Raw genomic sequence first — 26,842 nt, 5'->3', positions numbered from 1 at the left:
ATCATCAATCAGGCTAAAAATCTCTTTATCAACTTGAGGATTTTTAATTGGAGCTATAGGCCATAGTACACCACAGACGAAGTACAAACAAGCCATCTATACTCTCTCTATACTCAACAACTCATCCACACTTTTCAGATCCTTCAACTTCATTTCAACTTCCTTCACAGATACTTTATCACTACCTTGAAAATATCTCACAAAGTCTGAAACTTCTACTACTTAATCAGAAAAATGATCAGAACAATCCAACCCTGTTATCAATGCATACTATATTCTAGAAAACCTGACTGGTCTATCATTTACAACAAACCACATTTCATCATCGTCTGTTGCATACACTTGTCTCGTCATCATAAACCATAAAATCTGACTAGATAAATTATAATCCACATCATACTTAATCAGATTGCCAAATTGTGTGTTTTCAACCATGAAGTCCATATCCTGCTCATTCAAGCAATCTAATATAAATTCACTGACTTTTTGATATTTGGAATGTACACTTAACTTGCAACTAAAATACTTCTCCTCTGATAATTGATATTGAAGATTAACCTGAAAAAAATTAATCAAGTCAACTAGTAGTATCAATAAATTAAATACTCAATTATGTGAAATTCATGAAATTTATATGAAATTTAAAGAGAAATACAAAAAATAAATATTTTTCAAAACAAAAATGAACATACCCAAATCTTTTGTGCAACCATCTCCGACATTCTTCGTTCTACCAACAAGAAGTTTCAAAGAGAAGAGATCTTGATCGAAAAAAAATAATCAACTTCAAAATTAATAGATTACATGAAATCTTTGATATTAAAAGATTGAGACAAAGTCAATCAATAATATCAACAACTCAATCATTTCAATCTACAGACATGCTTATTGGTTAATTCATTAACAAACTGAATATGTTAAAATTCATGAAATTTCTAAAGCAATAATAAACATACATAAATCTTGTGTGCAGTGCACACATCTCCGATTTTTTCTCCTTTAGGAATTTCAGTTGGTTGATGCCTTTAGTTGGATATAGACATGGATATGATACTTAATCCATCCAAAAACTGAAATAACCAAATTTCATTAAATTTATGAAAGTTGTTCCAATAACAAAAGAATTATGCAATACTTAATAACAATATGTAAACTTTTGTTTTAAATCATTATTTAACTGATATGAATTGCTATTGATACTGTATCAAGTTCATTCTCTCTTATAGTATCCATTCTCTCTTATTTCTTCTTTTCTGGAGCTGTCAAGTTCAAATTGGGAAATTTATGAACCCAATCACCTCAGCAACCCATCAAACGTGTTATGAAATATTTTTTCTTACTAACTCAAAACCACTCACTATTAAAAAAAATCGCCACCTAAATAATCGAATCATCGAAAAACAGAAAGAACATCATTCAATTTCAATGCAACAAGCTTTCTTTGCTGCCTCACTTCCTAAAAATTCTCTATCAACATCGAAAAATAAATAGTGCTTGTCTCATAATTATAAAATAATATACAACTAAAGCATATGCCTAATTTATTTAAATATATCTTTTCTACAATCTTGTAGAATATCCTAACAAATCAAATATTTGTGAGATAAAAAAATATCACAACAGAACAAACGAGATATTGATGCAATACAATACGTACAAGTAGCTTTTTGTGCGGCTGCCTGTGGTTATGATTGCAGCAGAATAAAGAAAATTAACTGAGGTAAAGCAACACAGAAAGATAGAGAACATGCAAGATTATAAATCATGGGACCTGGGATTTGGACCTGAAATAATCTGGCAAAGGAGGCAGCCGCAGTGGTTTGGTGTCATCTTTGGCGGGCCTGAAGAAGAGTTTCTTTACTTCCTAGAAATGGCAGCAGAGGAAGATGAAGGAAGATGAAATGATCGAGAACGAATGGAAAGAGAAGAGGGGCTGGGGAGGAGATTATCGATTAAGTGATAGAGATTACCGATTAAGTGATATATTAGGTTTTTTATTATTTAAAATAATAATTTAAAGAGGGGCAAGAATGACATTTGTAGTGAGAGAACTATTTTCGTAAATGACTTTTTGATGGAGTCTATTTTCCTAAATTTTCCCCCAAATATTTTGTGCAACCATCTCTGATATTCTTTCTTCTATCAGCAACAAGTTTCAAAGAGAAGAGATCTTGATAAAAAAAAATTTAAAATCAACTTCAAAATTGATGGAGGAAATGAAATATTTGATATAAAAGAAGTTGAAAGGTTAGGAAATTCATCTCCTACAAGATTTCAATTCATCCATAAACAAATAAAATAAAAAAACGAAATAACCATCTATTACCTATCAAGTGTTTCGAAGTTCAAGCTTCTATCTATCACAATTAATGGATGCATTTAGCTCCTAACATTTTCTGAAGCATTATGATGGTGAGGTCGGAAAACATATCTGTAAATTTAGCATTGTAAATTCTCAACTATCTAAAGAAGTAGGAAAACAAATCCATAAAACTTGAATTTTCAATTTTCAAACAATTTCAACTTTAACTCACTAGCCCAATAGATGCTTAAAATTATTTTACGCAAACATTCATTTCAAAAATGACAAGCAGTAGCTCAACTATTTTTCACTTTTTCAAGTGATGATATTTTTTTTGGATATTAGAATAATAAATTTTGAACAGATTTCTAACACAAAAATATCACAACTATGCTACAAAAATGAGAGTTTGACCTAGTGTTTACCATTCAAATATATGGTTTATGACTGAGGAATTCACACGCAATCGAGAAATCAATCTGTCCAATCCATCGTCTTCTGTGCTTTTGAGAAGAAAGGAGAGTCTAAGAAAAAACTAAGAAAACTGGAACGTCTGTTGGAGGGAACGTGAGCTGTTGAAGGAAGGGGAAGAGATCTTATGTTTAAGCGTTTAAGTATTTTTTATTACTTAAATAATGATTTTAAATTAATTAATAAAAGGGTAAATTGAGAATTTGACAAATAAAAGCTATTTTCTTAAACGGGATTGTGACGAGGTCTACTTTTCTAAATTTTCGTAGTTTTTCCATGCATCTAATCTAAGATTTAATAAAATAGTAGAGATTATTATTATTAGATAGATGTAACAAGATGATACTATTTGTATTTGGTACCAATATTATATCGGGGTCTTGGGCGGAGCTTTCAAACCAAATGGCCTTTAATTTGTTGATTTATGTTTTCATGTGTTTCTAATTTCTCAATCCAAATTCCTAATTCCAAAATGAAAACCCTAATTTGTTGTTTTTTCGCCTTCTACAATACACCATAACTCAATTCTGAACACATTGATTTACAAAACAATGGGGAGCAGCGGGGGTAGCGATGTGGAGGCTGGGTTCGCGAAGCTACAAGGTGAAGATTTTGAGTACTATATGCAGACGTACTCCATAATCCTAGGTCGCAACTCCAAAAAGTCTTCAGTAGACGTGGACCTTTCCTCTCTCGGCGGTGGAATGAACATCAGCCGCAACCATGCTCGCATCTTCTATGACTTTCAAAGGCGTCGTTTTGCCCTAGAGGTCCTTGGCAAGAACGGATGCTTTGTCGAGGGTGTTCTGCATCTCCCTGGCCATAACCCTGTTAAACTCGACTCACAGGACCTGCTCCAAATCGGAGACAAAGAATTTTACTTTTTGCTACCGGTTAGGAGCATTCTTGGTGGGCCTATTGGTCCAAGGCACCATGTGAGTAACTATCAAATGGGGGGATCTGGGAATCAGTATCATCATGTTACTCCGAGTCAGCAGCAACATTTGGGGTTGCCGCCTCCTTCCGGGGTTGGAGGGATGGGGTATGGCAAGCAGGGGAGGGGAAGGGCTGAGTATTATGAGGAGTACAACGAGGAGGAAGGTGGTGGAGGCGCTGGTGGTGGTGTGGATGATGTGTCTTCGGGAGGCAAGAGAATGAAAAGAGGTGATGGAGTCGATGGTTCCTATAGTGGTGTTTATGGATATGGTTCTAGTGGGAAGGCTGGGAGCTCAGGGCGATTAGGTAAGTTTTTTACTCGCAATTTGATCTGTTACATTAAGCCCCGTGAAACTATGAATTTGGAAATTTGCATTGTTTGATGTTAGAATTTGAGTTTCACGTCTCTAGCTTCTACAATTTGAAATGTGTATAATTTGCAATGCATATTGCATATCATATCTTATGATTAAATTTATTTATTTGCCTCCTTGACCGTGGGCTCCCGAAATTAAATAATCTAGCCGTTGATAAATTTTGGTGGACTCAGGCATAATGCAGTGTTTCTGAAGGCATTAGGCACCTGATTTCATACCAAGAATTTTGGTGGAATTCTTGACTCAGAGGCCACACATTTGAATGTTGAGTTATTTGTTCTGTTTATAGTCTATGGTGATTGGAAAGAGAGGAATCACTGAGGCCAACAAATTATATTCTTTGGCTTTGGTTGATGGACCGTGAATTTGAATTTTGCTTTTGTCATCTTTACCTGGATGTTTTGGTCTTCAGATATAATCTTAGAATTTGCCTAGAATTAGATTTCTGGTTTTAAATGATTGTTTTTCTTTTCTTTCCCTTTTGCTACCCTTGTTTGTGTTGAAGATCTTGACCTGCTAAATTTGGAGTACATTAAACCATTGTCTTATTCAATTTGTTAGGGGTATTGGACTCGAGTAGATGATTAAGAAGTATTTTGCATCTTCAGTACTCATTCTACTTATGCCACCATAGGCAGTATTTCTTTTCAATTTAGGTCAAAACAGCTTTGCAGTGGTTTGATGTGTTCGTTGCATCTAACACACGCTGCACACTGCACATTCCACCGTGTTGAGCTTTCTCACCCTCGGAAGTATCATATTTAGGTATTCCATATTCAAGGGCGTCACTTAGAAATGGGATTTAGGCTTCCTAATTTTCATTGGTGAATATTGCTTTTTCCCGACTGACAAAAATTTTGTTTTTATTCGACGCATAGCTTCCGTAAAACATCCTTTGTAGAAATTGTGTCTGAATTTCCATCCTGCAGGATAATTTACTTATCCCATCAACTATAGTTCTATTTTTAAAATTTGATCTCTTGTTGACGTGATTCATTTGGCTGCTTTAAAGGCTTCAGTTATCTTTGATTGATTCATTCAGTAAACTTTTGTCTCCATGCGGACTTGACAAGAGTTTGTTGCACATAGAATTCCATAATGTTATAATCTATGATATCATATGTTAGGAGAACTCGATCAGTATTTGTTAGATCATTTAGTTTTGGTGATAACAAGCAATAACTTATTGTATTAGTTCTAGCTGCTGTTTGATCTATATTACATTACAAGTACTCGACCGATTCAGAAGAATCCATTTAACCGGTCTTGTAATGCTAAGCTGTTCAACCACTTCATTATCAGCAGCGTCATTGATCTACTCGACCGTTCATGCGCACTAGTCTCTGGCACATGGACTACTCGACCTTTTTTTATCCAAGAACATTAATCAACAGTCAAATAAAGTATCTTCAGATACAAGCCACGTATCTTACAATGATCTCACCTACTTTATCAGAAAAGTTGGTAGACTGATCAAGCACGACAAAACATGAGATTAGTAGATCATACCGTTTTCTTAAAAGTCTATAAACAGAGCTAGTTACTTTTTGCTGTCAATGTTCATTTCTTCTCATATTTGGTAAATGTCAAACGCGAGAGGCGCCACCGGCCCCAGGCGAAACAATATACAAAGCGCCTGGGCTCGCCTTGGAAGGGCTCAGGCGCGCCTGAGATTGCTTTTTTTTTTTTAAATTCAGTAACATAGAAGTAAAATGCAACTTCTCTGTTTTTTTAAATATTAACTTAAAATGTAAAAGGCCCAACCCAACCCCAAACCCTAGTAGCCCAGTTAACAAATTAAATAACAGAAGGCGACAAGAGCTGTGCAGACTGCAACAGAATTACAGAAGCCAACAACGTGACAGCGTGTTACTTATTATTATGAACTTATTAATTATTTGTTGTTTTGTGTGATATTGTGACTTAATTATTTCATATTTTAATATTAATATATTATTCTAAGATAAATATATTTTTTAAAAAAATTAAAAATGTGCGCCTCGCTTCGATAAGGCGTGCGCTTTGCCTTGCGCCTCGGGCTCCAGAGCCCTTGTGCGTGCCTCGGTGCGCCTTGCGCCCTTGACAACTATGTGTCAAACTGGTCATTAATTAAAGTGTACGATATATAAGGAATAAACGGCGACAACAATACTGTTGCATTAATGCTCATTAATTGAGCTACAGTGGAACGTTGAATGAAAAGATTCAAGAAGTACTGTATGTAGAGAATGCCAAGAAGACAAAACAACAACGAGATTTGTACACACTTGAAGCATTCTCTGAAAAGATTTCCGAGCATTCTTCATCTTCACAAGATATACACTGCTCAACAGTCCACTCATCAAAGAACATTAATCAGATCTTCAAGGATTATCGAGGACTTCTGTCAACTCACTCGATACTCGATAGTTTCTTGCCAAGATAGTTTGTGGAGTTTTTCGACAGATTGAATCGAAGGATTATTTATTTTACCTCATTCATGTTGTATTGGTTGTTAGACTGCGAGTTTTAACTGTTTGTGAGAATACTAGGAGTTTCAACTTATGCATTGGATAAGTCCTAAGATTGAAGTGAGTGGTTACAAAGGGTTTTACATTGTAAAACCAAAGTTTTCCAGTTAAATCCTTCTTAAGTGGAAGAAGGGGTGACGTAGGAGCTCGAGTCTCTGAACATCCATAAAAATATTTGTGTCATTTCCTTATCGCAATTATTTATCTTATTAATACGCTATATTTGAGTATATAATCTTCATAAGAACCATCTGACCGTTTTCCACACAAATTTGTAGTCTGTCCGTTTCTTAAACTGTTGAGAAAATCAGGTCTTGTATAGCTAACATATCGAGACCGGTCTCATTATTTTATAGCTTTTAAATAAAAATTTAAAAAGAGTTTATTCAACCCACTTTAAACTCCTAACTCATATTAACAAGTGGTATCAAAGTGGGTTTTTCACAACTTCTAATGTTCATATACTCAATGGCTTCTCTCGATAAGATTCAAATGTTCTCTAAAGAAAATTACGGCGACTAGAAAATTTGTAAGAAGACACTTATCTACACATGATGATGACATGTGGCATGTTATCACTGAATGACAATGAAGATTGTAAAGACAAGTACAACCGTAGCAATATCTGAGGGTGCTCCACAGATTGCAGAGAAACATCGATTTGAATGGACCGTCGAGGATAAGAAGAAGGTCAATCTTTACAATGTGGCCAAAGATATCTTTTATAAAACTATCTATTAATATATGTTCAGTAAAATTAAAACTTGTTCAACAACTAGAGAAATCTGGGAAAAATTGACTCAAATTTGTGAGAGAAACGACCAGACAAAAGAGAACAAGTCAACTGCGGCCATTTAGAAGTTAGATATTGCCAAGATGAAGCCTGGAGAAACTCTTATGCTTTCAACTTCTCAAATATTATGGGATCCAGTTGATTTAAGCTCCCATATTTTGTGACAACAAAAGTGTTATTAGCATAACATACAATCCTGTGATGCATTTTAGAATAAAACACATTGATATTAGACATTACATCATAGAGGATCATGTCATAAAAAAAGGAGATTCGACTGAAATACATCTCAGCTGATCAACAGGCAGCAAACATTCGTACCAAACCGTTACCGGATGCTAAGTTTTCTTACTTTAGAAACATTATTTGTTTGGTAAACATATGTTCAGGGGAATAATAATTGACATTTCATCATATTATAATGAAGTAAAGACATTTCAAGCGTTATAAAACAATTTTCCAGCTGGCACAAAAAGTTTTTCATCAAAATGGTTGAATGAATTTTGGAGACTGTGATTTTATCTGACCACTGACATTTAAGGTCTTCAATATTATATTTAAATTGATTTGAGGGAAAAATGTTTCATATTAAAATTACTTACAGCTTTCACGCACGACTTTATTTCAGCGTTGTTTCATATGTCCTTTTAAAATTTCAAAATTCAAATATCCACAACTGTACTGACACGCGTACTGTTGTGATTGTCTCATTTAATCAAATATATACCTCATTTTCTACCTTTACACATGTTTACACTCACAAATATTTTCAAAAGCTTTCTGCAAATTTAGTTCTCTTAAAATTCTCTGTGCTTTCACAAAAGACTTGTCTTACCATCGATTTTGAACCAATTCTCTACATTAAGAACGAGACTATCTCTTCCGTTCTGGAGATGCTAGAAGCTTCCGGTCTGAGAAAGTTTCTGACCTGCAACTCCACTTTCAATCCATCTGTTGTCAAGCAGTACTTCGCCTCAGCGAGGATGGAGCATGAGAGCATCATATCCACAATCGGAGCGTCAAACTATATCAGCTTCTTTCAAATTTTCGGAGATGCTCTGGAAATGCTGGCAACCGGTTTGGCAAAAGTTTCAGATCTCCAGACAGAAAGGCCGAAATATGGAGCATTGAGTTCTCTGGCTTGTAGCCGTATGTCTATTCCGATAGAGAAGCATAATCTGAAGATGGAATTTAGATTCTTTGCCAATATTGTGGCCAAAGCCTTTTTTAGCCAAAGCAGAGGCATACGACAAGATCACCCAGGAGAAGTTCCAGTACATAGCGATGATAACATCGAAGATCGGTGTCAACTGGTCTGATATTTTATTTGGGACTCTTTTGCGAAATGACCAAAGGAAAGGTTCAGTTTGCAGATCTGTCATCTGCTTGAAATTTTGAAGGTGACGTTTGGCATCACCGAGATGCTACATCCAAAGAAATGGCTCAATGTTGCGACCGTCACCGAATTCCTGCAGAAGAACACTTTGTCCACCGCCACTGAGCAATCACTGACAAAGGTAGGTGCTGAGCAACATGCTCAGAAAAAGAAGGCGGCACTGGCTAGGGCACCGATCAAAAGGAAGATGGTCTACTCTGGACCAATGAAGAGGATAACCAGGAGAGCGTCTCTCTAAAACAAGTGTTCACCAAGCCCCAAATTCCGACCACTGCATCAAAACGTCGAATACTGATGACCCCAAGCAGTCAAAGGGTGATGAGCAGCCCAAGAAGAAGAAAATCAAGTTGGCGTCCGAAGTGACTCAACGAAACTGCTCCACAAGTCCAGCCCATTCGATCGGCGGCTGACATCCGCATTTCTGAAGGTGTTGTTCTTCCTCAACATCCACTGCTCCTCCATTGGACCCTAAGGACAAGGGCAATGTAGCCGCCATCAAACCTTTCATTGCTGTTCAGACATATGTCGCTCTGACACAGTCCCAAGTATTAAAGGCGCTGGCAAAAAGAATGAAGATGTTAGACAGATGGTTTGAATATCGCGCATCTGTACTGTTCAAGACCATTCTGGAGGACCTTCTAAAGAAATTGGCAGTTCCGTAGGGGAAGATTCTAGATTGGCCCGAGACGGATGAAAATGAAGTAGCTCTGGGCCGCGGGACATTTATCGTTTTTCAACTAAAGGAAAGCCTTTTCTAGTTGATAATAATCTAGCGGCAGTCAAATTTTGATGCCAACAGCCCAACGCTCCCGATGATGTTGCCGTCGTAACACAGCTGGATCGGATGTCTTGACCATCGGCTTCAAGTTCGCATGGACATAGATCAAGATGCAGGTCCCAAAAGTGCACCTCCTGAGATTATTTTTGAAGAGAAAGTGCCCTGGTCCTCACCTTCTCCGAAGATTACTACTGATGTTACTTCTCCTATCATCTCTTCTCCACCGGTCGAGTCCGAGATTCCAAAAGATGCCTGTCCTATCCTCCCAAGTCGTGAAGGCACTTCTGGAGCATGTGGAGACAGTAAATGACAATGAACATGACTGGTCAGATTCAAACATCATCTCTGATGCTGAACCCTCAGTTAAACTTGATCCAATTGCGGTCGATGCACACTTTGCGGAGGTTAACTTCCATCTTGAGAAGGTTCGAAAGTTGATGGTTGACTTTGATGCTCGTCTACACTCTTCCGACATTAGAATCTCTATTCTTCGCCAAGCTATCATATGTAATTTGTCAGAAATTAAATCCGACTGAAGTTGCATGGATGAAGTTAAGAGTACAAATAAGCACACCAGCGATGTCATAGTCACGTTGTCTAGACAGTCAACAAAAACTGAACCAAGACTTGGGGATCGTATCGACGTTCTTCAGGCTACCCTTGGCACCTAGCTGTAAGAAATTATAGATCATTTTCAGAAAGTTTATGCAAAAAAGGGGGAAGAAGTACAACGAAGGCAAGAAGAGGTTAAAGGGCGGCTAGACGAAGTTAGAAGAAGAGTAGCAGCTGAAGAGGAGAAGAAGAGAGACCATCAAAAGAGAGGTGGTGGATCCGGTGGAAGCTCCTGGTTTAGAAGGTATATTAGATTTTTCTTTTATCGCGTATTATCTCAGAGGCTTAGGTTTTGTCATCACAAAAAAAAAGAAGTTAGATCCTTTGGTTTCGGTGATAACAAATAATAACTTATCATATTAGATCTAATTGCCGTTTGATATGTATTCCAGGTACTCGACCGCTTCAAAAGAATCCATTTAATCGGTCATGTAATGCTAAGCTATTCAACCGCTTCATCATCAGCAGAATAATTGATCTACTCAATTGTTCCTGTGCACCAGTCTGTGGCACATGGACCAATCGACCGTTCTTTTTATCCAAGAACATTAATCAACGGTCGAGTAAAGTTATCTTCATATATAAGCCAAACATCTTACAAAGATCTCACCTACTTTATCAGAAAATTGGTAGACTGATCATGCACGATAAAACAGGATATTAGATGATCATACTGTTTTCCTTAAAAGTCTACGAAAGGTAGTTAATTGTTGTTACCTCTTAGATTTGGTATAGGTCAAATTGCTCATTAATTAAAGTTTACGATATATAAGGAAAGGAAAATGACAACAGAACTATTGCATTAATGCTCATTTATTGACCTACAGTCGAACATTGAATGAAAAATGAAGAACTATATATAGAGAATGCCATGAAGAGAGAACAACGGCGAGATTTGTACACACTTGAAGCATTCTCTAAAAAAAATTTCGGAGCACTCTTAATCCTCACTAGATATACACTACTCAACAGCCCACTCATCAAAGAACATTCATCAGATCTTCAATGGCTTCTATCAACTCACTCTACCATTTCTTGCCTAGATTGTTTGAAGAGTTTTTCGACATATTGAATCGAAGGATTCATTACTTTATTTCATTCGTGTTGTATTGGTTGTTAGACCGCGAGTCTCAACCATTTGTGAAAACACTTGGAGTTTCAACTTATACAGTTGATAAGTCCTAAGATTGAAGTGAGATATTACAAACCAAAGTCTTTTAGTGAAATCCTTACTAAGTGGAAGAAGGGGTGACATAGTAGCTTAAATCTCCGAACATCCATAAAAATACTTGTGTAATTTTCACAGTTATTTATCTTATTAATCCGTTATATTTGAGTGTATAACTTCATAAGAACTATCGGACCGTTTTCGTACAAATTTGTGGTCTGACTGTTTCAAAGTGTTGAGAAAATCAGGTCTTATATAGCTAACTCTATCCAGACCAGTCACATTATTTGACAACTTTTAAAGAAAATTCTAATCCGATTCTAATAACATATTTTTTTGGCTGTTTGTGATTGGTTCAAATGTTCTAGTCACCACGTGGAGTCCATAAGTTCTTAAGTCGTTTTCACCCTTTTTGTTCCATTTAAATTTTTAGGCATTTAACCACATTTTATTGGGGCAAGACTAAAGAAAAATGGGAATGCAAGGTAACTAATAAAAAACTAAATTTGACGATTTGATAGAGTGGCATCATCCCTTCCAAAAATGGGAGGAGGTCATTGGTTCAAAAACCAACAATTCCCATCCTTCAAAAAAAAAAATTACAATTGAGGGTTAAGATATGTTTCCTACCTGTTATATCAATCCACTATAATTTGAGTTGAATGGAAGTTGATTGCAGATAAGAAGGCTGAAGGGAGATTACGAGTGGATAGGGAAGCTGACAACCAGCAGCTCCTTCAGTTGGAAGAGAAAGATGTTGTATCATCAGTGGCCACACTGTTGTCTGATTTATGTGGTCCTGGAGAATGGATGCCTATGGAGAATCTTCATTATGAGGTTGTTTATTTGTACCAACTTTAATTTGAACTCTTAAACCCCACTCTTCTCAGCTTTACCTATCAATAACGGTCAGGGAGTTTGAATTTATTGGAATCTTTGTTTTGACATTAGATGTGTTATATCCTGTCATCATGTTTTTAACCGCCATTCAAATTTACATATTTTGTGTGTTTCTGGATTGTATTTTCAAATTGTATCTGTAGCTTGTTGATTGTGAGCTGTGACTTGCAGAATGAGGTTTGTTAGGTTTGATTTGAAGTCAAGTGATGAGGCTTTTAATCAGAGTCAATATCTATATCAAGCTTTTTAACATGTTAAATATATCCTGTCATCATGTTTTTAACCGCCATTCAAATTTACATATTTTGTGTGTTTCTGGATTATATTTTCAAATTGTATCTGTAACTTGTTGATAAGGTTTGTTAGGTTTGATTTGAAGTCAAGTGATGAGGCTTTTAATCAGAGTCGATATCTATATCAAGCTTTTTAACATGTTAAATGGAGTTGAATATAATATAGTGCACCCAAAAAACTGAAGCATGCATACGGAAGCTTTTCTTTCAGATTTTACTCGAAGGTATAGTTAAGAAGTGCTTTTTCCTCTGAGGAATCCAAGGCCCAAACATAGATTCGATGTCATTCTGCAAATCTTTCTTGCTCAATGATGTACATCCTATGAAGTTTACTTGTTGGCAAGTGGCAACGTGATGTGCCTTCAATAATCAGCATTTTTACTGTGCAGTTGGTGGAACAATTCAGTAATATCTGGCATCACAGTCGTGTCAGAAGATACCTGACATCTGAGGATTATTCCGGTCCAGAAGTCAAAGGAAAACCATGGTACGGGCTGCTCGTTCTGGTGAGAAAATATCCGGAGCACTTTGTTATCAACACAAGATCCAAGGGACACGTGACTCATGAGTTTGTCTCTCTAGTCTCACTAGTCTCGTGAATTTGCCAAGTAAAATGTAACTAAACTCATGGTGTTGAATATAAACCATGGCCGTACTCATAACACATCTATTTCTTTTTCCCAAGCAATATGCTGTTTTTCACATGTCGTTTATCATGTACGGCCATCAGCCATTCACTCTATATCATCCAGCCCAGTTTTATATATTTACTGTTCAATTATAATTGAACCTGCTAATTTTATTTGTTTAGTTATGGTTTTATGGGATAGGATGAGATGATCAATATGTAATTTTCTTTTACGTTCGATTGTGCTTGTTTATGGGTTAATTGGGGTCTCACACATATTGGAGTTTCTCCATTCCTTTTCATGATTTTTTCAGAATATATCAAATATCAAAGAAAATAATTTTCCTACTTTTGACCCGCAATATAATTTTTTTTATACTCACCCTTAAAATCTAGTTTTTTCAAGCTCTACAATGATTATTAATTAAGTCGTCGAGTCGATAAATAGTAATCCTTATTTTACATAATCTATTAGTATGTCAGCAGAAAATTCACTAATGACTCTTTTAGATAGATTATATTGCCAGCATAAATTATGGAATTATATTGATTTAATTAGTTTTCTGTATGATTAATATGAATAAAATAACATGCGTTTATAATGCAAATTTTATTAAAATTACGATATCTTTAATTAACATGAAATGTATGTGTAAATATATCCATTCTATGTATGTATAATATTTTTTTTAATGAATAATTTATTAAAAGAGGTAAAAATTAAAACAGAAACAAATACACCGGGCATCCCCAGGAACACGTACAACCTACACGATCAGTAGACAATAACAAAAAACTAATGTATGTCGAAAATCAAATTACATCAATTGCATTCGGAACACTACGTAGCATGTGAATTTTGATCTTCATCTTCACTCCTTCGATATCTGCTTCTTCATTGTCAAAAATCATCCTATTTCTGATGTTCCATATTTGATACATTGTGGCAGCAAAAGCGACACAACGCATGTTATTCAATGCAGAGCTACCTCGATAAGCACTTCTAAACGCAGCTAGTACAGCATTTGGTGAGCCTATGAGCTTTCGCATTCCTAGCCAAGAGCGAATAGCATCCAGATTGCACGTGAAATTGGACATTGAAAGAACAAGTGGTTAGCCGATTCATATTCATCATGGCACAGAACACATGATCTATCCTCAAGGTAACCCAAACTATCTCTAGTAAGCAATTTGCGGTGAGCAACGAGCCACAACGTGAACCTGTGTTTCGGTAAAATACAGTTTTTTGCAAGGAGAGGTTTCCAAGGCCATCGATTCCATCTACCCACAAAGAAATCATAAGCATTTGACAAACCGCTATTGCCCCCGAACCAACTATCCAACACCAAAACCGAAGCTTGCACTGATCGATGCACGGAAATCATTTCATCTCGAATCTTAATGATCTGTTTTATAAGAGGTGGTTGTTCTTTATTCCAGTCCCAACTCCAGACATTTGGCACGTGGCTATACAAATGATTCACCCACTTTATCCATAGGCAGTCTTTCTTTATGTGGATGTTCCATAGAGTTTTTGCAATCAACGATTTATTTCATGCTTTTAAATTTTGCATCGACCAAGGCGCTGTAATCTGATGTTGTAAGCCTGTGTACCGCAAGTGGAACTCCCAAATACCGAAACGGTAAGGCCCCAGGTGTGAAGCCAGTGACATCAATGATTTCGTGTGTGACTGCATCTGATACACTTGCCATGTAGACATTAGATTTCAAAAAATTTATCCTAAGCCCAGCCATGTCCCCAAAATTATTCAAACAACTCATGATCATAGAGACACTAGAAACATCACCTCTAGACAACAACAACAGATCATCGGCATATGCTAAGTGAGTGATTCCTAAGTTTCGGCACTTAGGGTGGAAACCAAACTCATGGTCACGAGACATTCGCTTTAAATCACGAGCCAAAACTTCAATACACAAAGTGAATAGATAGGGGGATAGCGGGTCACCTTGTCGAAGTCCTCGTTGCCCTTCAAAGTGACCGTGGAAATGTCCATTGATGAAAACAAAGTAAGAAGTCATCAATACACACTCCTTGATCCATGTAATAAATGTACTTGGAAAATTTAAGTAATTTAGTACCTCATTCAAGAAGCTCCAATTTACCGTGTCATAAGCCTTCTACAAATCAACTTTCAGCATACACCTAGGCGAGCCACGTTTTCTAGTGTATTTCCGTAGTAGCTCTTGTGCCAAATGAATATCGTCCACAATCGATCTTCCTTCAATAAAGCCCGCTTGAGCACCGTCAACCAAATTACCAATCACCTGTCTCAGTCTATTAACAAGCATTTTCGAGATGATCTTGTAGAATACCGTGCAACACGAAATAGGTCTGTAGTCATTAACTGTTGTAGCAGCCGCCATTTTCGGTATCAATGATATTATGGAGTGGTTCCACTGTTTCAGAAGGCGCCCATTTCTAAAGAACTCAAACACAGCATTGGATACATCTGGACCGATAATATGCCAAGTTTTTTTGAAGAAGTATACGCCAAATCCATCCGATCCCGGAGCTTTGTCATTATCAATATCAAACAATGCAGCTTCAACCTCAGGCTTAGTTGGGATTTTGACAAGATTATGCCAAGCATCAGTATGTACTCTCGGTCCATCTAATTGGTTTCCCGAACAAAAAGACGTTGCAACTTTCGAGCCCAATAAACTCTTAAAATTAATGATGAACTCATTAGCAATTTCATGCGTAACAGTGGTGATGCTACTGTCTGATTTTTGAAGGGCCACAATAGCATTACGCTTGTTATTTCTCTTAATAAGGTCATAAAAGAATTTTGTGCAACGGTCACCTTGTTGTGTATACTTGATTTTCGCCTTCTGAGCAATGAATAATCTCTCGGCCTCCAACAATCTCTCTGCCTTGCTCTTCACATCTTTGTATCCCTCATGCACGATATCAATGTTCAATAATGCTTCCTGCAAGCCAACAAGCTCCTGTTTCGCTTTAGTAGCACGTGACGAAATGTGACTAAACTGGCTTCGATTGAGCACCTAAAGATGTTTCTTTAAGCATTTAAACATTTGCTTGAGTCTGAATTGTTCTGTACCACGTTCTCTGCACTTCCAATTTCTCTTCACCAATAACTCGAAATTGTCACTCAATGCCCACATATTGAAAAATTTGAATGGTATTTTCTTTTGCTCCGAATTCTCGAGGAAGGAGACTATAGCAAGGGTATGATCCGACACACAACCCGGAGCCAAGAACTCTGCCAAGCCCACAACATTCGAGTTGAACCAATGATTGTTTACAAGCACCCGATCTAACTTGCTACGCACATGAGGACTCAGCCACGTATAGAAGCAACCAATGTAACGTAGGTCTGAAAGATCAACTGAACTAACACATTCCACAAAATCTTTGGTTTCATAGTTCTTAACTTTTAGACCACCTAGCTTCTCTTCCTAAGACAACACATTATTAAAATCGCCCAATTGCATCCAAGGATCTTGGCAAGTAGTACCAAAAGCAATCAAACCATTCCATAACGATCGTCTTTGACAAATAGTATTCAGCCCATACACGAAAGTAGCCAAAAACATATATTGTGTTTTGCGACAAATGATTCTAACATGGATATATTGCTCATGCATACCAGTGACATCGAGATCAACCGCAAGGGGTTCCATAAAACAAAAATTCTACCTTTGGGACTAAGCTGAAAATTATGAATGACATTCATACCTCCGAATCTAACACGCAACATGTTGTTGAGCGCCTTATCATCAAATTTCGATTCAAGAATACCAAAAACATCGATCCTATGAGTACCCATAATAGATTGGGTACTCTTTTGTTTTAGAAGTTTATGAAAACCTCTAACATTCCAACAAGCCACCTTCATTGAGAACCAGAGGCAATTTTGGGTTGCCGCCCCTTTACGTTATTCCCAAAATACCGAGTTTGATTGGTCGAATTGTTCATACCAACAAACTCCGTGTCACAAGAAATTGTAGCTTCCATATCTTCAAAGAACACTGTCATATCCTTGTTGTTACCATGACCAAGTTCCTCCCCTTTATTATTCTTCTTAAACTTCTTATTTTTCTTCTTGTTACTCACGGTTTTGAAATCATCAACAGGATTTCTAGCTGTGCAAGTATCTGTGCCATTATGCTCACATTCCATCGGTTGCTTACCTTTATCGATAGTAGTACACTGTTGATTAATGGTTGTATCTACAGCAGGGTGCAATACATCGGTTTGCATGACAGATTTATCAACAACTTCAGTTGGTTGAACAGTAGGTTTGTCATCCTTTTTTGTTGTTGCTACTGAAGAATTACGCGATGTACCTGGATTCGATGTCTTCCTCGCAGCAGAACGCCTTCTAGGAGGGCCTGGTCTCCAAGTAACACTCTTAGAACGAGCACGTTTTGGATTGTCTCTGTTATGTTCTACACCTTCATTCAAACCATGACCGCCTCGCTGATTCTGTGCACAAGTGTCCTTAGTATGTCCTACCTTGTGACAAATTGTATAGTTTTTCAGATCTTGTTCATATTCGAAAGTAATGACCACATCACCTATTGGCAACTCAATATCCAACTCAGAAATATTTGGTTTGGAGGTTTCAATTTCAATCAACACTAGCATATCTAACCCTTTTGCGTTGATGAGTAAGCATATCCATATGTATAGGGGTGCCTAATCGAAAAGCCAATTTACTCAATATGTTGAAATTCCAACAATCCGGAGGTAAACCATGAATTTGTACCCAAGATGGCACGGTATTCATATCTTTCTCTCTAAATCTAAAACATCTCGGCATTTCTTTAAGGAACAAGTGGAATCCGAAAACCATGTAAGCTCCTCCACATAAGATACGTTCTTTAGCTTCAACATTAGGAAAAGTGAAGACAATCCAGCCAGTCTCATGTGCTTGGAACTTAACATCTGAGCCCCACCTCCTCACTAAATCAAATAATGCTACAGTAGGAGGTTTTCCACTAATCACATAGCCAAGAAGGCATATACCATATGTATCCTCGATGGAATCAATATCATTAAAGCCAAACTTGAGTTTATCGCTGCCAGTGTCAACAAATTCGAGCTTGTAATCTTCATTTGCCGTTCTATTGTTCTTAAACAAACTCGCATATGATACTCTGTCTTTCTTGCTATTCATAACAGGAGTACCAGTGCGTGTGTTCATATTTGTTGGAATAGTCTTCGCGGGTTTCTTGATATTATCAGATAAACCATCCACGCCCTTAGTCGAGTTGTTAAGAGAATGGTTCACAATAGGCACTGTAAGCTGCTCTAAACTGTCAACAACAACATCATTCGTCCCATTCACAATCTGCTCTTGCACTCTCTGTTCCATTCTCAAACCATCAGAAGTAGGATTAGAGCTCTGTTGCGCAGCCCTAACATCTGTATTGGTGCTCGCTGAACTCATTATGACAATAACACAAACACATAGACTGCAGTGAAATATGTATTACACTTTCAAGTGTAAAATGCGAACTCTAAACACGGCAATCAGGAAATCCAAAGCAAGTAACTGAAAAAGGAGATAACACTCTCAAACAACCCAAAATTATAAGAAGAGATACCAACGAACTGTAAGTTACCCACTCGAAGGAACCCTAATCGCGATTTGAAAATCGCGAAAAAGCGAGCGAGCAAACCCGTAGATGCAAAGATTAGAACAAGAAATCTAACCACCGAGAAGATAAAATTCAGTAAGCAAACCAGAGATCAAGAGCTCGAGAACCAGGATTGAAACGCGCCACTCCTTTCCATTTTAGTGAGAAGGGAGAGAATCTATCTCTAAGTAACAATTCGGATACTGTTTATTTTTATGTATGTATAATATTGTTGTACATATATGTATGCACGTGTTACGAACTCAAATATCGCTATAGGCGTTAACTAACTTGTGCTAGGCATACTGACTAGCTTTTGACCAGGAGGTATGTCTTTTGTGAGACGGTCTCACGAATCTTTATCTGTGAAACGGGTCAACTCTACCGATATTCACAATAAAAAGTAATACTCTTAGCATATAAAATAATACTTTTAATGGATGACTCAAATAAGAGATCCGTCTCACAAAATATGATCCGTGAGACCATCTCACACAAGTTTTACCTTGACCAGGGCACAAAGATTATCTCAGGGTCAGTTTAGTTCATCTACTATTATTATACATAAATCGTGGTTGCAACGTCGTCTTGGTAATACCCTGTCCTAACCTATCCGTATCATTGTTATTCTTGAGAGAAAAACGAAAGCATAAACACAGTTTTCATACATATCCGATATAACTGTGTAGTAAAGAAATGAGCCGAATCCTTGTAAGTCAGAAGATCAAGATTCACATCCAGAAGTAAGACAGACAGCTAATAAAGAGGAACTAAAAGATATATCATGATTCTTCTTTTTTCAGATTATGGACAGTTCTATATATGTCTTGTTCCCGAGCACGTTTCGCAGCAACTGCTTCATCATCAAGTACCTGTATGGGTGACCACTCCGGCAACTTGAACCAACCGCCACTTTTATCCCGGAATTCGCTTATGACATGTCTTAATTTTATTGTAGCATAATCAACAGCCGTCCCAACAGCAGCAAAAATAACCGAATATCGAACAGCACCAGCTTGACCAGCTAATGAAACATAACCAAGAGAGGTGACTAATTGTTCAATTAACAAGAATCAAATATGCAGAACATAAAGAAAATTCAAATGAATCAAAAAGGTTCAGACGTTCACAAGAAAGGCTGGTAATTATTCTGCTAAAGGTTAAATGTACTCTCATTCAAGAGCTATACATATAAATGTATATCATGCCATATAGATCGGAGATACTACGAAAGTTATGATAGAATTTGTCATCTTTACACTTATCTCTCCCGCTCAAGTTTTATTATCAAACGTCTAATAGTAACAAACCAGTCTCTTTCTATGAATAATATCGCTTCTTTGTACCACAGATTCATAGAAAAACAGACAAAGAAGACACAAATAAAAGATTTCCCCAAGGATGAACAGAATTGGAGGATTTATGAATAGTTAGTGCATTGCGAGTGATGATACTTTCCAGGTATTCTCATCAGAGAGAGTTGATGTATGAGGCAGCAAGATCAAATATGAATATCCATGAACGAAATCTTGAGCAGAAGCTAGAATAAAGAATGAGGGGGGACCCTAAATTTTGCATTCATGCAAGGGGAGAATAGTAAAGTGAGAAACCACTAAATTTACAAAAGTTGAAAGTAAATGTAAAACCAATCTATGTTGATCTTCGCCCATTAGAAACACAAACCACAAACAAACAAAATCAAGCATGTCTATAATTTTTTTAGAATAGAGTGTTCATAAAATGCAAAACATGCATAAAGTACCACAATAATTTGTTTGCAAGTTTTACATTCAACCAAGTGTGCAATTTAGAAGGCTGGAGATTAAGAGCTACTTTAGATAAAGCAGCACCTGGCTTTAAAAAGTGCTTTGTTAAGAATTGTTTCTATTTAAAACCAAAAAAAGGAAAGGCAGTAATTTTTTTTTCTTTTTGGATGGAGTAGAGATTTTTGGCTTCAAGAGAAAAACAGAAGTAAAAATTAGGTCCCGGATTTTTTTTGTTTGTAAAGGCCATCCAAATGCCATAAATCACTTGATACAGACAGGAATTTTAATGCTTAATTTTTAGATTCTGACCTTGAAGGCGTCCAAGAATAGCTCCGCTGCCAAGGCCTCCAACAACTGAATTCAGCAAATCATCTGGTTTTCCCGTTCTACTAACCCTGACAAATTCACGCGAACCTGTGAATTAAAGAACTATGATGAGTAGTTTGTAGAATGAGTTGACCAATAATACATTCATTTGCTTGGTGTACAAATTAAACATTCCTTATTTCTATTAATCTGTTCATAAAGACATTACAGAAACAATTTTAGTGATAAATAAAATTCTTTTGGGGTCTCAACCCTTGTGGTCTTCAGTCCACTGTTTTATGGACAAAGATAAAACTTTTGGACAACAGTTATAACTCTCATCTATATATATACGCACAAAAACAAATAATGCACTTGGTTGGCCATCCAAGAACCAAATTCAAAGGAGCTTATCATGGTCTTCTCAACAAGAGTTTATTGTGCCTGAAATCAATTATACATGGAGAGACTCTTCACCTTTGTACTCCAAAAAAAAATGCAATTTTTGATAATACACACAGACACACATATAGTGATTCCCATAATAAGCATAGATGTGATAATATTGTAAAATTAGTTATAATCTTGATTATTGGACTGACCAAAAAGGAGATAGCTTATGGATATTTAGAACAATGAATAAATTGGCATTGCTCCGAAGAACAAATTTATTAAATAAATACATATCTCAGAATTCATCCCTAGTTCATTCAACTCAACACTACAATGAGAATCCACTTTTTCAAAATATGATGTGATTTTTAAGTTTTAACAAGAAAATTACTGCATAATCGCATCCATACGCAAAGCTGAAAGCCAAAATGATGCACATATCACATATTAAGGTACATATCCAAGGCATGTCCAAATATCAAAACCATTTTTCTTCAAACTATTAGATTACACTTGGAATGATGAATTTTATACAAATGAATGAATTTGATTTGGGGTAAATTTCAAATGACACTTGGGTATATTTGAATGGAACGTATTTCAAATGACACATCTCGAGTGTATTTGAAATCAATCATAATTACCATTGAAATTATATGACTTGATATATAGTGACATCCACTTAAAATTTGTTCATTCGAACAAGTCAAATAATTTTAAATCCAAGTCTCAAAACCATCAATCCAAGCAATAACCTTAGGTAAATGCATTGCAAGAAACGTAACTGAAAGGCAGGTAGACCAACATTACTTCAGAGTACAACAATTCAAATACCAAGAATAAAAGGTTCAAAAAACAAAAACAAATTTACCGCAATAACAACCGGTGACAATTGCAAAATTAGATGCATAAGCTGCGGCTGTTTTAGAAAGGCCAAGAACTTTTCCATGCTTTGATATTAACCCAACTCCTCCTCCAGCAACTCCTGATTTATACAGGAAACAAACAGATCATTTCTTAGCACAAACGGGTGAGCTTTCCAATCACAAAAGTAGACTGAAAAACATAGTTTTGACTTTTATCTCAAATAAGTGGTGGAACAGTCAAAAACAAACGTATCAAAGAAACACTGATTGAGCAAAATTAATCGCGGATTTGAAATTAAGTGATAAATACAAGAAGAAGATACCTGCCAGTAAAGCAGGGATGAGAATTCGGTGTTTCCACGGGTCTAATGAGGTCACACTCGAAGGAGAAGAGATATCCTGATCAGGGTTGTCGTCAATTGCTCCCATTTCTTAATCGGTCGGTGAAAGTGGCGCGGTTGCGCAAGGCGGCGATATGTATTTAAGCTCCGACGCCCGAGCGTATGGTAGCAGCGGGAAAAAGAGGAAAACGGGAGTCACGCATTAGTTTATTAAAAAAAAGTAGCATATGTAATTTATTTTTTATATTTTGTTTAAAAACTAATTTTTTTATTAGTGTATTTTAATTTTTTATATAATAAAATTTATAATTTAATTAAATAAAAAAACTTCCTTGACTCAATTTTTCCATCATTCTCGACTCAATCCTAGATCCCATTTCATTCTTTATCTTCACAAAAAAAATTTTTTTCTCAACCTTCCATCCTCTCATTTTTTAGCTAACAAAAACCACGAGTCTACAAGTTATTCCTCTGCAACAAATCCAACAAGAAAACCACGTATTGATAAAAAATTTATTTTGAGATATGAAATTTATTGGATCTCGTCAGTATTCACGACCCAAGGTGAAGAGCTTCACCCTGGGTCGTGAAGCCAAGGGTCATGAAACACGACTTTCACGACCCACGACTTCACGACCCTGGGTCGTGAAACCCAAAGTTGGGTCGTGAAGCACGGCACCCAAAGTTGGGTCGTGAAGCACGCCGTGCTTCACGACCCAGGGTCGTGACTTCACGACTCACTCGGGGTCGTGACGTGAAGACTTAACGACCCATTAATTTTAAATTTTTATAATTAATAACTTTTGTTTTGTTTTAAATTTATACAACTAATAATCTTTTTGTTTGTTAAGTTTTTTTTATATGTTTACTTTCCCACTAAACTTGGAAGGAATTAATTTTTTGATTGCAAGTTAACTTTAGGATCAAGATATGTTGAAATCTGTAAGAATATTGTATCATTTTTAAATGAGAAAGAGATAGAATATTTGGTGCAGTACACTCAATTTGATAATTTAATTTTATGTGCTAAGGATTATAACAATTTCAATCAAAACTGGGTCGAGGGTTAGGACTCGTCACAAAATTTGGTCGAGATTATACTCGACCCACGCGACTCAATTTTTTGGGTCGCGTGGGTCGAGATGGGTCGAGACACATAATTTTGGCTTCTCGACCCATAAAGCTATCTATATATATATATATATATATATATATATATATATATTTTAATATATTGTAAAATCTATATAGATTTTAATATATTGTAATAGATGGGTCGAGAAGCATATTATTATAAAATTTGCTAAAAATTTTAGTATAATTATAAAATTTATAAATTTGTTAATGTTTATATATAATAAACATTAATTTCATATACTTTGATATACATTCATTACATTAAAGTGAATATGCAATGAAATTTATTATGAATTTTTTTAGTTCTATTATTATAAAATTTGTTAAGAATTTTAGTATAATTACAAAATTTGTTAATATTTATATACAATAAATATTAATTTCATATGCTTCGATATATATTAATTAAAGTGAATATGTAATGAAATTTGTTATGAATTTTTTTAGTTCTATTATTATAAAATTTGTTATGAATTTTAGTGGAATTATAAAATTTGTTAAGATTTTTAGTCGAGTATAAATTCAACCCACATTGTTAGAATAAGAGATACATTCTTCTACTTGTTATGAATTTTTTAACTAACATACTTAAATTATAACATATAACTAATGCTTACACAAATAAATTTTTTATATATATTTACATTCTAATTATATATAAAGTGAATTATATATTATAAAATGATCAAAACTCAAAATTATCAAAAATTTCCTACCCACTCGACCCAAACCCTAAACCCTAAACAAAACCCTAAACCAAACCTCTAACATTATCACTCGACCCACTCGTCCCAAAATTGAAATAATTTACCACCCGCGCGACCCAAATTTAAAAATATACTACACACATTACAATCTTGTCCACTCGACCCACACCAAAATTAAAAATTCACCACAAACACATTACATATTAATAAAATCAAATCGATTGTCTTTAAATTCAAACCAATTACATATCATTCAATCTTATTTTCTACCAAATTCTCCTACAGATGAAAATCTGTTTTATTTTTTCCTTCCACGTCTTCTCTTGATCACAGGTGGCATAACCTACAAAACATAGATAAGATTATTATATTATAGACAATAGTATGTATTTAAAAAAATATGTTATATTATAAATATGCTATTATATAAACGTATTATGTGGGTCGAGTTGTGCACATGCACACCTCGACTCACAGGTTGGTGCACATGCTGGGGTCGAGGTGTGCCAGCTGCACCTCGACCCACTCGAGACAATAACCGGAACTAGCACTCTCTACCCACACTCCACTATCCAGACCTAGCACATAGGATCATACTCGAATCACACTCCATCCACCTTCTCGACCCACACAATAAACACGTTCCTCGACTGTAAATACTCACACTAACTCCACTCACAAAAATTCTAAAAAAAAAAAAAAAACAATCAGAACTAAATTGAAACAAATCTAGCAATACAGAGCATTCGAGTATATACTTACTTCTCTACAAATCTTCAAATTTTCAAATGATTTTTGATTATTTTGTCATGAAGAACACAAAAATAACGGGAATAAATGAAAACTCAAATCGAGGAGGGATATATCAATTAAAAAAATATTTTTTAAAAAAGTAAAATCTAACTAACTAATTAATGACCTAATAAATGAACTCACCTAATTAACAGCAGTCAACTCCTTTTTTTTCGATTTAAAAAAGTCAAAATCCCTTTTATTTAATTAAATTTAAAATGAGTCGTATATTTTTTATTGTCCCGCAAGCAGCGAAGCCTAAATTTTGCATAATTTTTAATCCATAATATAATTATTAAATATATCTATTATTTATTATTGTTATTATTATTATAAAGATCAGCTCAAGATTATTATTATTAGTAGATTAGAGCAGAGAAGAAGCAAAGCAGAATAGCGTAGCAGTACAGAACTATCAGATCAACCTACTAAGCAGTGCATCATATCAGAATAATGTAAAGCTTCGGAAGCAAAGAAACAATGAAGCTCAAATTAGAATTATCAGAGAAGCCATTATCTATCAGAAGAAAAGTTGTGAGAAGTAGGCTTCAACAAATCAGAAAATAAGAAGAAATTAGAGAAGTATCTCAGGGAAGCAAATGATTTGATCCAAACTGGAGCTGATACATCTCAACACTCTGAATTTTTCTTAAGTCTAAATCTTTGGATCAGAAAAAAAAAATATTCTGATAGTCTTCCGAACCTGAACAGTGGCTTTAATTTCAATCTTAACAGCTATCAGATCAAGCATATCATTTGAAATACAACAGTATTTGATGGCAAAATAACAGTACGATAAAAAAGAAAGTTAGTAAAAAGATTATTTTGTGATAAATTTGGTGGCTGAGTTTGTATTAGATTTGAATTTAAGATTTCCGATCGTTGGACTCTCAAACAGTACTATAATACTCAATCTTGGGTCATTCATCGGTGGGTGATTTTTGAAGTGGATCGTAAGTTTTAAAATAAGAGATGACAACGACCAAGGAGCCACAGCTTTAAATATCAAATCAGAAAACACAAGGCTCATTAGCTGATCCAATAATAAACTCTAAACATAGATTATTCTGAGAGTGTATAATTTGTATGAACAAGCCAAAGTGTTGGAACACCTTTTGTCACCTCGCTATAGCCTCACTCGAAAACCGTCCTTGAAACTGTGAGAACGTCATATTCCAGCAGTAGGAGCAGCTAGCAGATTTCAGTAGAAGCTATCAATTCCAGCAGCAACTCATATTTAAGAAGATGGTATTTTCCAGCAGACAAAATCCAGCAGCAGAAGAGTTCAGTAGCGAGATTCCAGCAGATAGCTACTGGTTCTGCTCAGGACGTGTAACTGAAGAATTTAACATGGAATAAAGGCTGTTAATGGCAGATTATGGTCATTAATTGGAAGGCTAACAGTCAAATTTTGGCCTATAAATAGCACCCTCAATCTCTGAAATGGTTGTTACCAAAATCTTGAGATCACTTGAAATTAGAGCGAAGAGAGTGCATTTTTCGGAGCAGTAGAAACAAGTAGCAAGAACAAACAGATTTCCAAACTTCAACCGAAATATTTAGCAAATTACAGTAAGTGGGCTTATGTATAAATATCTTGAATCCAGTTTGATGATTTATGTTTTAAAGCAAAGTTTCTGTATGATCGATTTCTGATATCTGAATTTTGAAGCACTGAAACCTAGTGAACTAATGGTAGGAATATATATTCTGAACATTACTGATTACTAGCCTCACCC

At 35.8% G+C, this 26,842-nt stretch overlaps 3 protein-coding genes and 1 long non-coding RNA gene across 4 annotated transcripts; 1 reads left to right on the top strand and 3 right to left on the bottom strand.

Annotated features, from left to right (window-relative positions):
- Positions 1 to 243: 243 nt before the first annotated feature.
- Positions 244 to 1,935, bottom strand: LOC142530027 (uncharacterized). Its single transcript, XR_012816012.1, has 3 exons — positions 1,785 to 1,935; positions 693 to 761; positions 244 to 558 (listed from the first exon to the last, which is right to left on the bottom strand). It is a non-coding gene; the product is annotated as an uncharacterized LOC142530027 (long non-coding RNA).
- Positions 1,936 to 3,147: 1,212 nt separating this feature from the next.
- Positions 3,148 to 13,440, top strand: LOC142528254 (FHA domain-containing protein FHA2). The gene is made up of 3 exons (XM_075633294.1): positions 3,148 to 4,015; positions 12,023 to 12,180; positions 12,926 to 13,440. Exons 1-3 carry the CDS (start codon positions 3,325 to 3,327, stop codon positions 13,133 to 13,135), a joined length of 1,059 nt encoding a protein of 352 aa, XP_075489409.1. The 5' UTR covers positions 3,148 to 3,324; the 3' UTR covers positions 13,136 to 13,440.
- Positions 13,441 to 13,869: 429 nt separating this feature from the next.
- LOC142530176 (uncharacterized) lies at positions 13,870 to 18,988 on the bottom strand. The gene is made up of 2 exons (XM_075635970.1): positions 15,268 to 18,988; positions 13,870 to 15,155 (listed from the first exon to the last, which is right to left on the bottom strand). Exon 1 carries the CDS (start codon positions 18,603 to 18,605, stop codon positions 17,784 to 17,786), a length of 822 nt encoding a protein of 273 aa, XP_075492085.1. The 5' UTR covers positions 18,606 to 18,988; the 3' UTR covers positions 13,870 to 15,155; positions 15,268 to 17,783.
- Positions 18,989 to 19,433: 445 nt separating this feature from the next.
- On the bottom strand, positions 19,434 to 22,651 carry LOC142530060 (uncharacterized). Its single transcript, XM_075635821.1, has 4 exons — positions 22,450 to 22,651; positions 22,132 to 22,245; positions 20,871 to 20,975; positions 19,434 to 19,819 (listed from the first exon to the last, which is right to left on the bottom strand). The coding sequence occupies exons 1-4, from the start codon at positions 22,553 to 22,555 to the stop codon at positions 19,578 to 19,580; spliced, it is 567 nt and encodes a 188-aa protein (XP_075491936.1). The 5' UTR covers positions 22,556 to 22,651; the 3' UTR covers positions 19,434 to 19,577.
- Between the last annotated feature and the right edge of the window lie 4,191 nt (positions 22,652 to 26,842).

This window comes from Primulina tabacum, chromosome 16 (genome assembly GCF_025594145.1).
Source record: "Primulina tabacum isolate GXHZ01 chromosome 16, ASM2559414v2, whole genome shotgun sequence".
Lineage (NCBI taxonomy): Eukaryota > Viridiplantae > Streptophyta > Magnoliopsida > Lamiales > Gesneriaceae > Primulina > Primulina tabacum.
The sequence above is the reverse complement of the archived record's forward strand: the minus strand, read 5'-3'. Positions and strand labels throughout refer to the sequence as shown.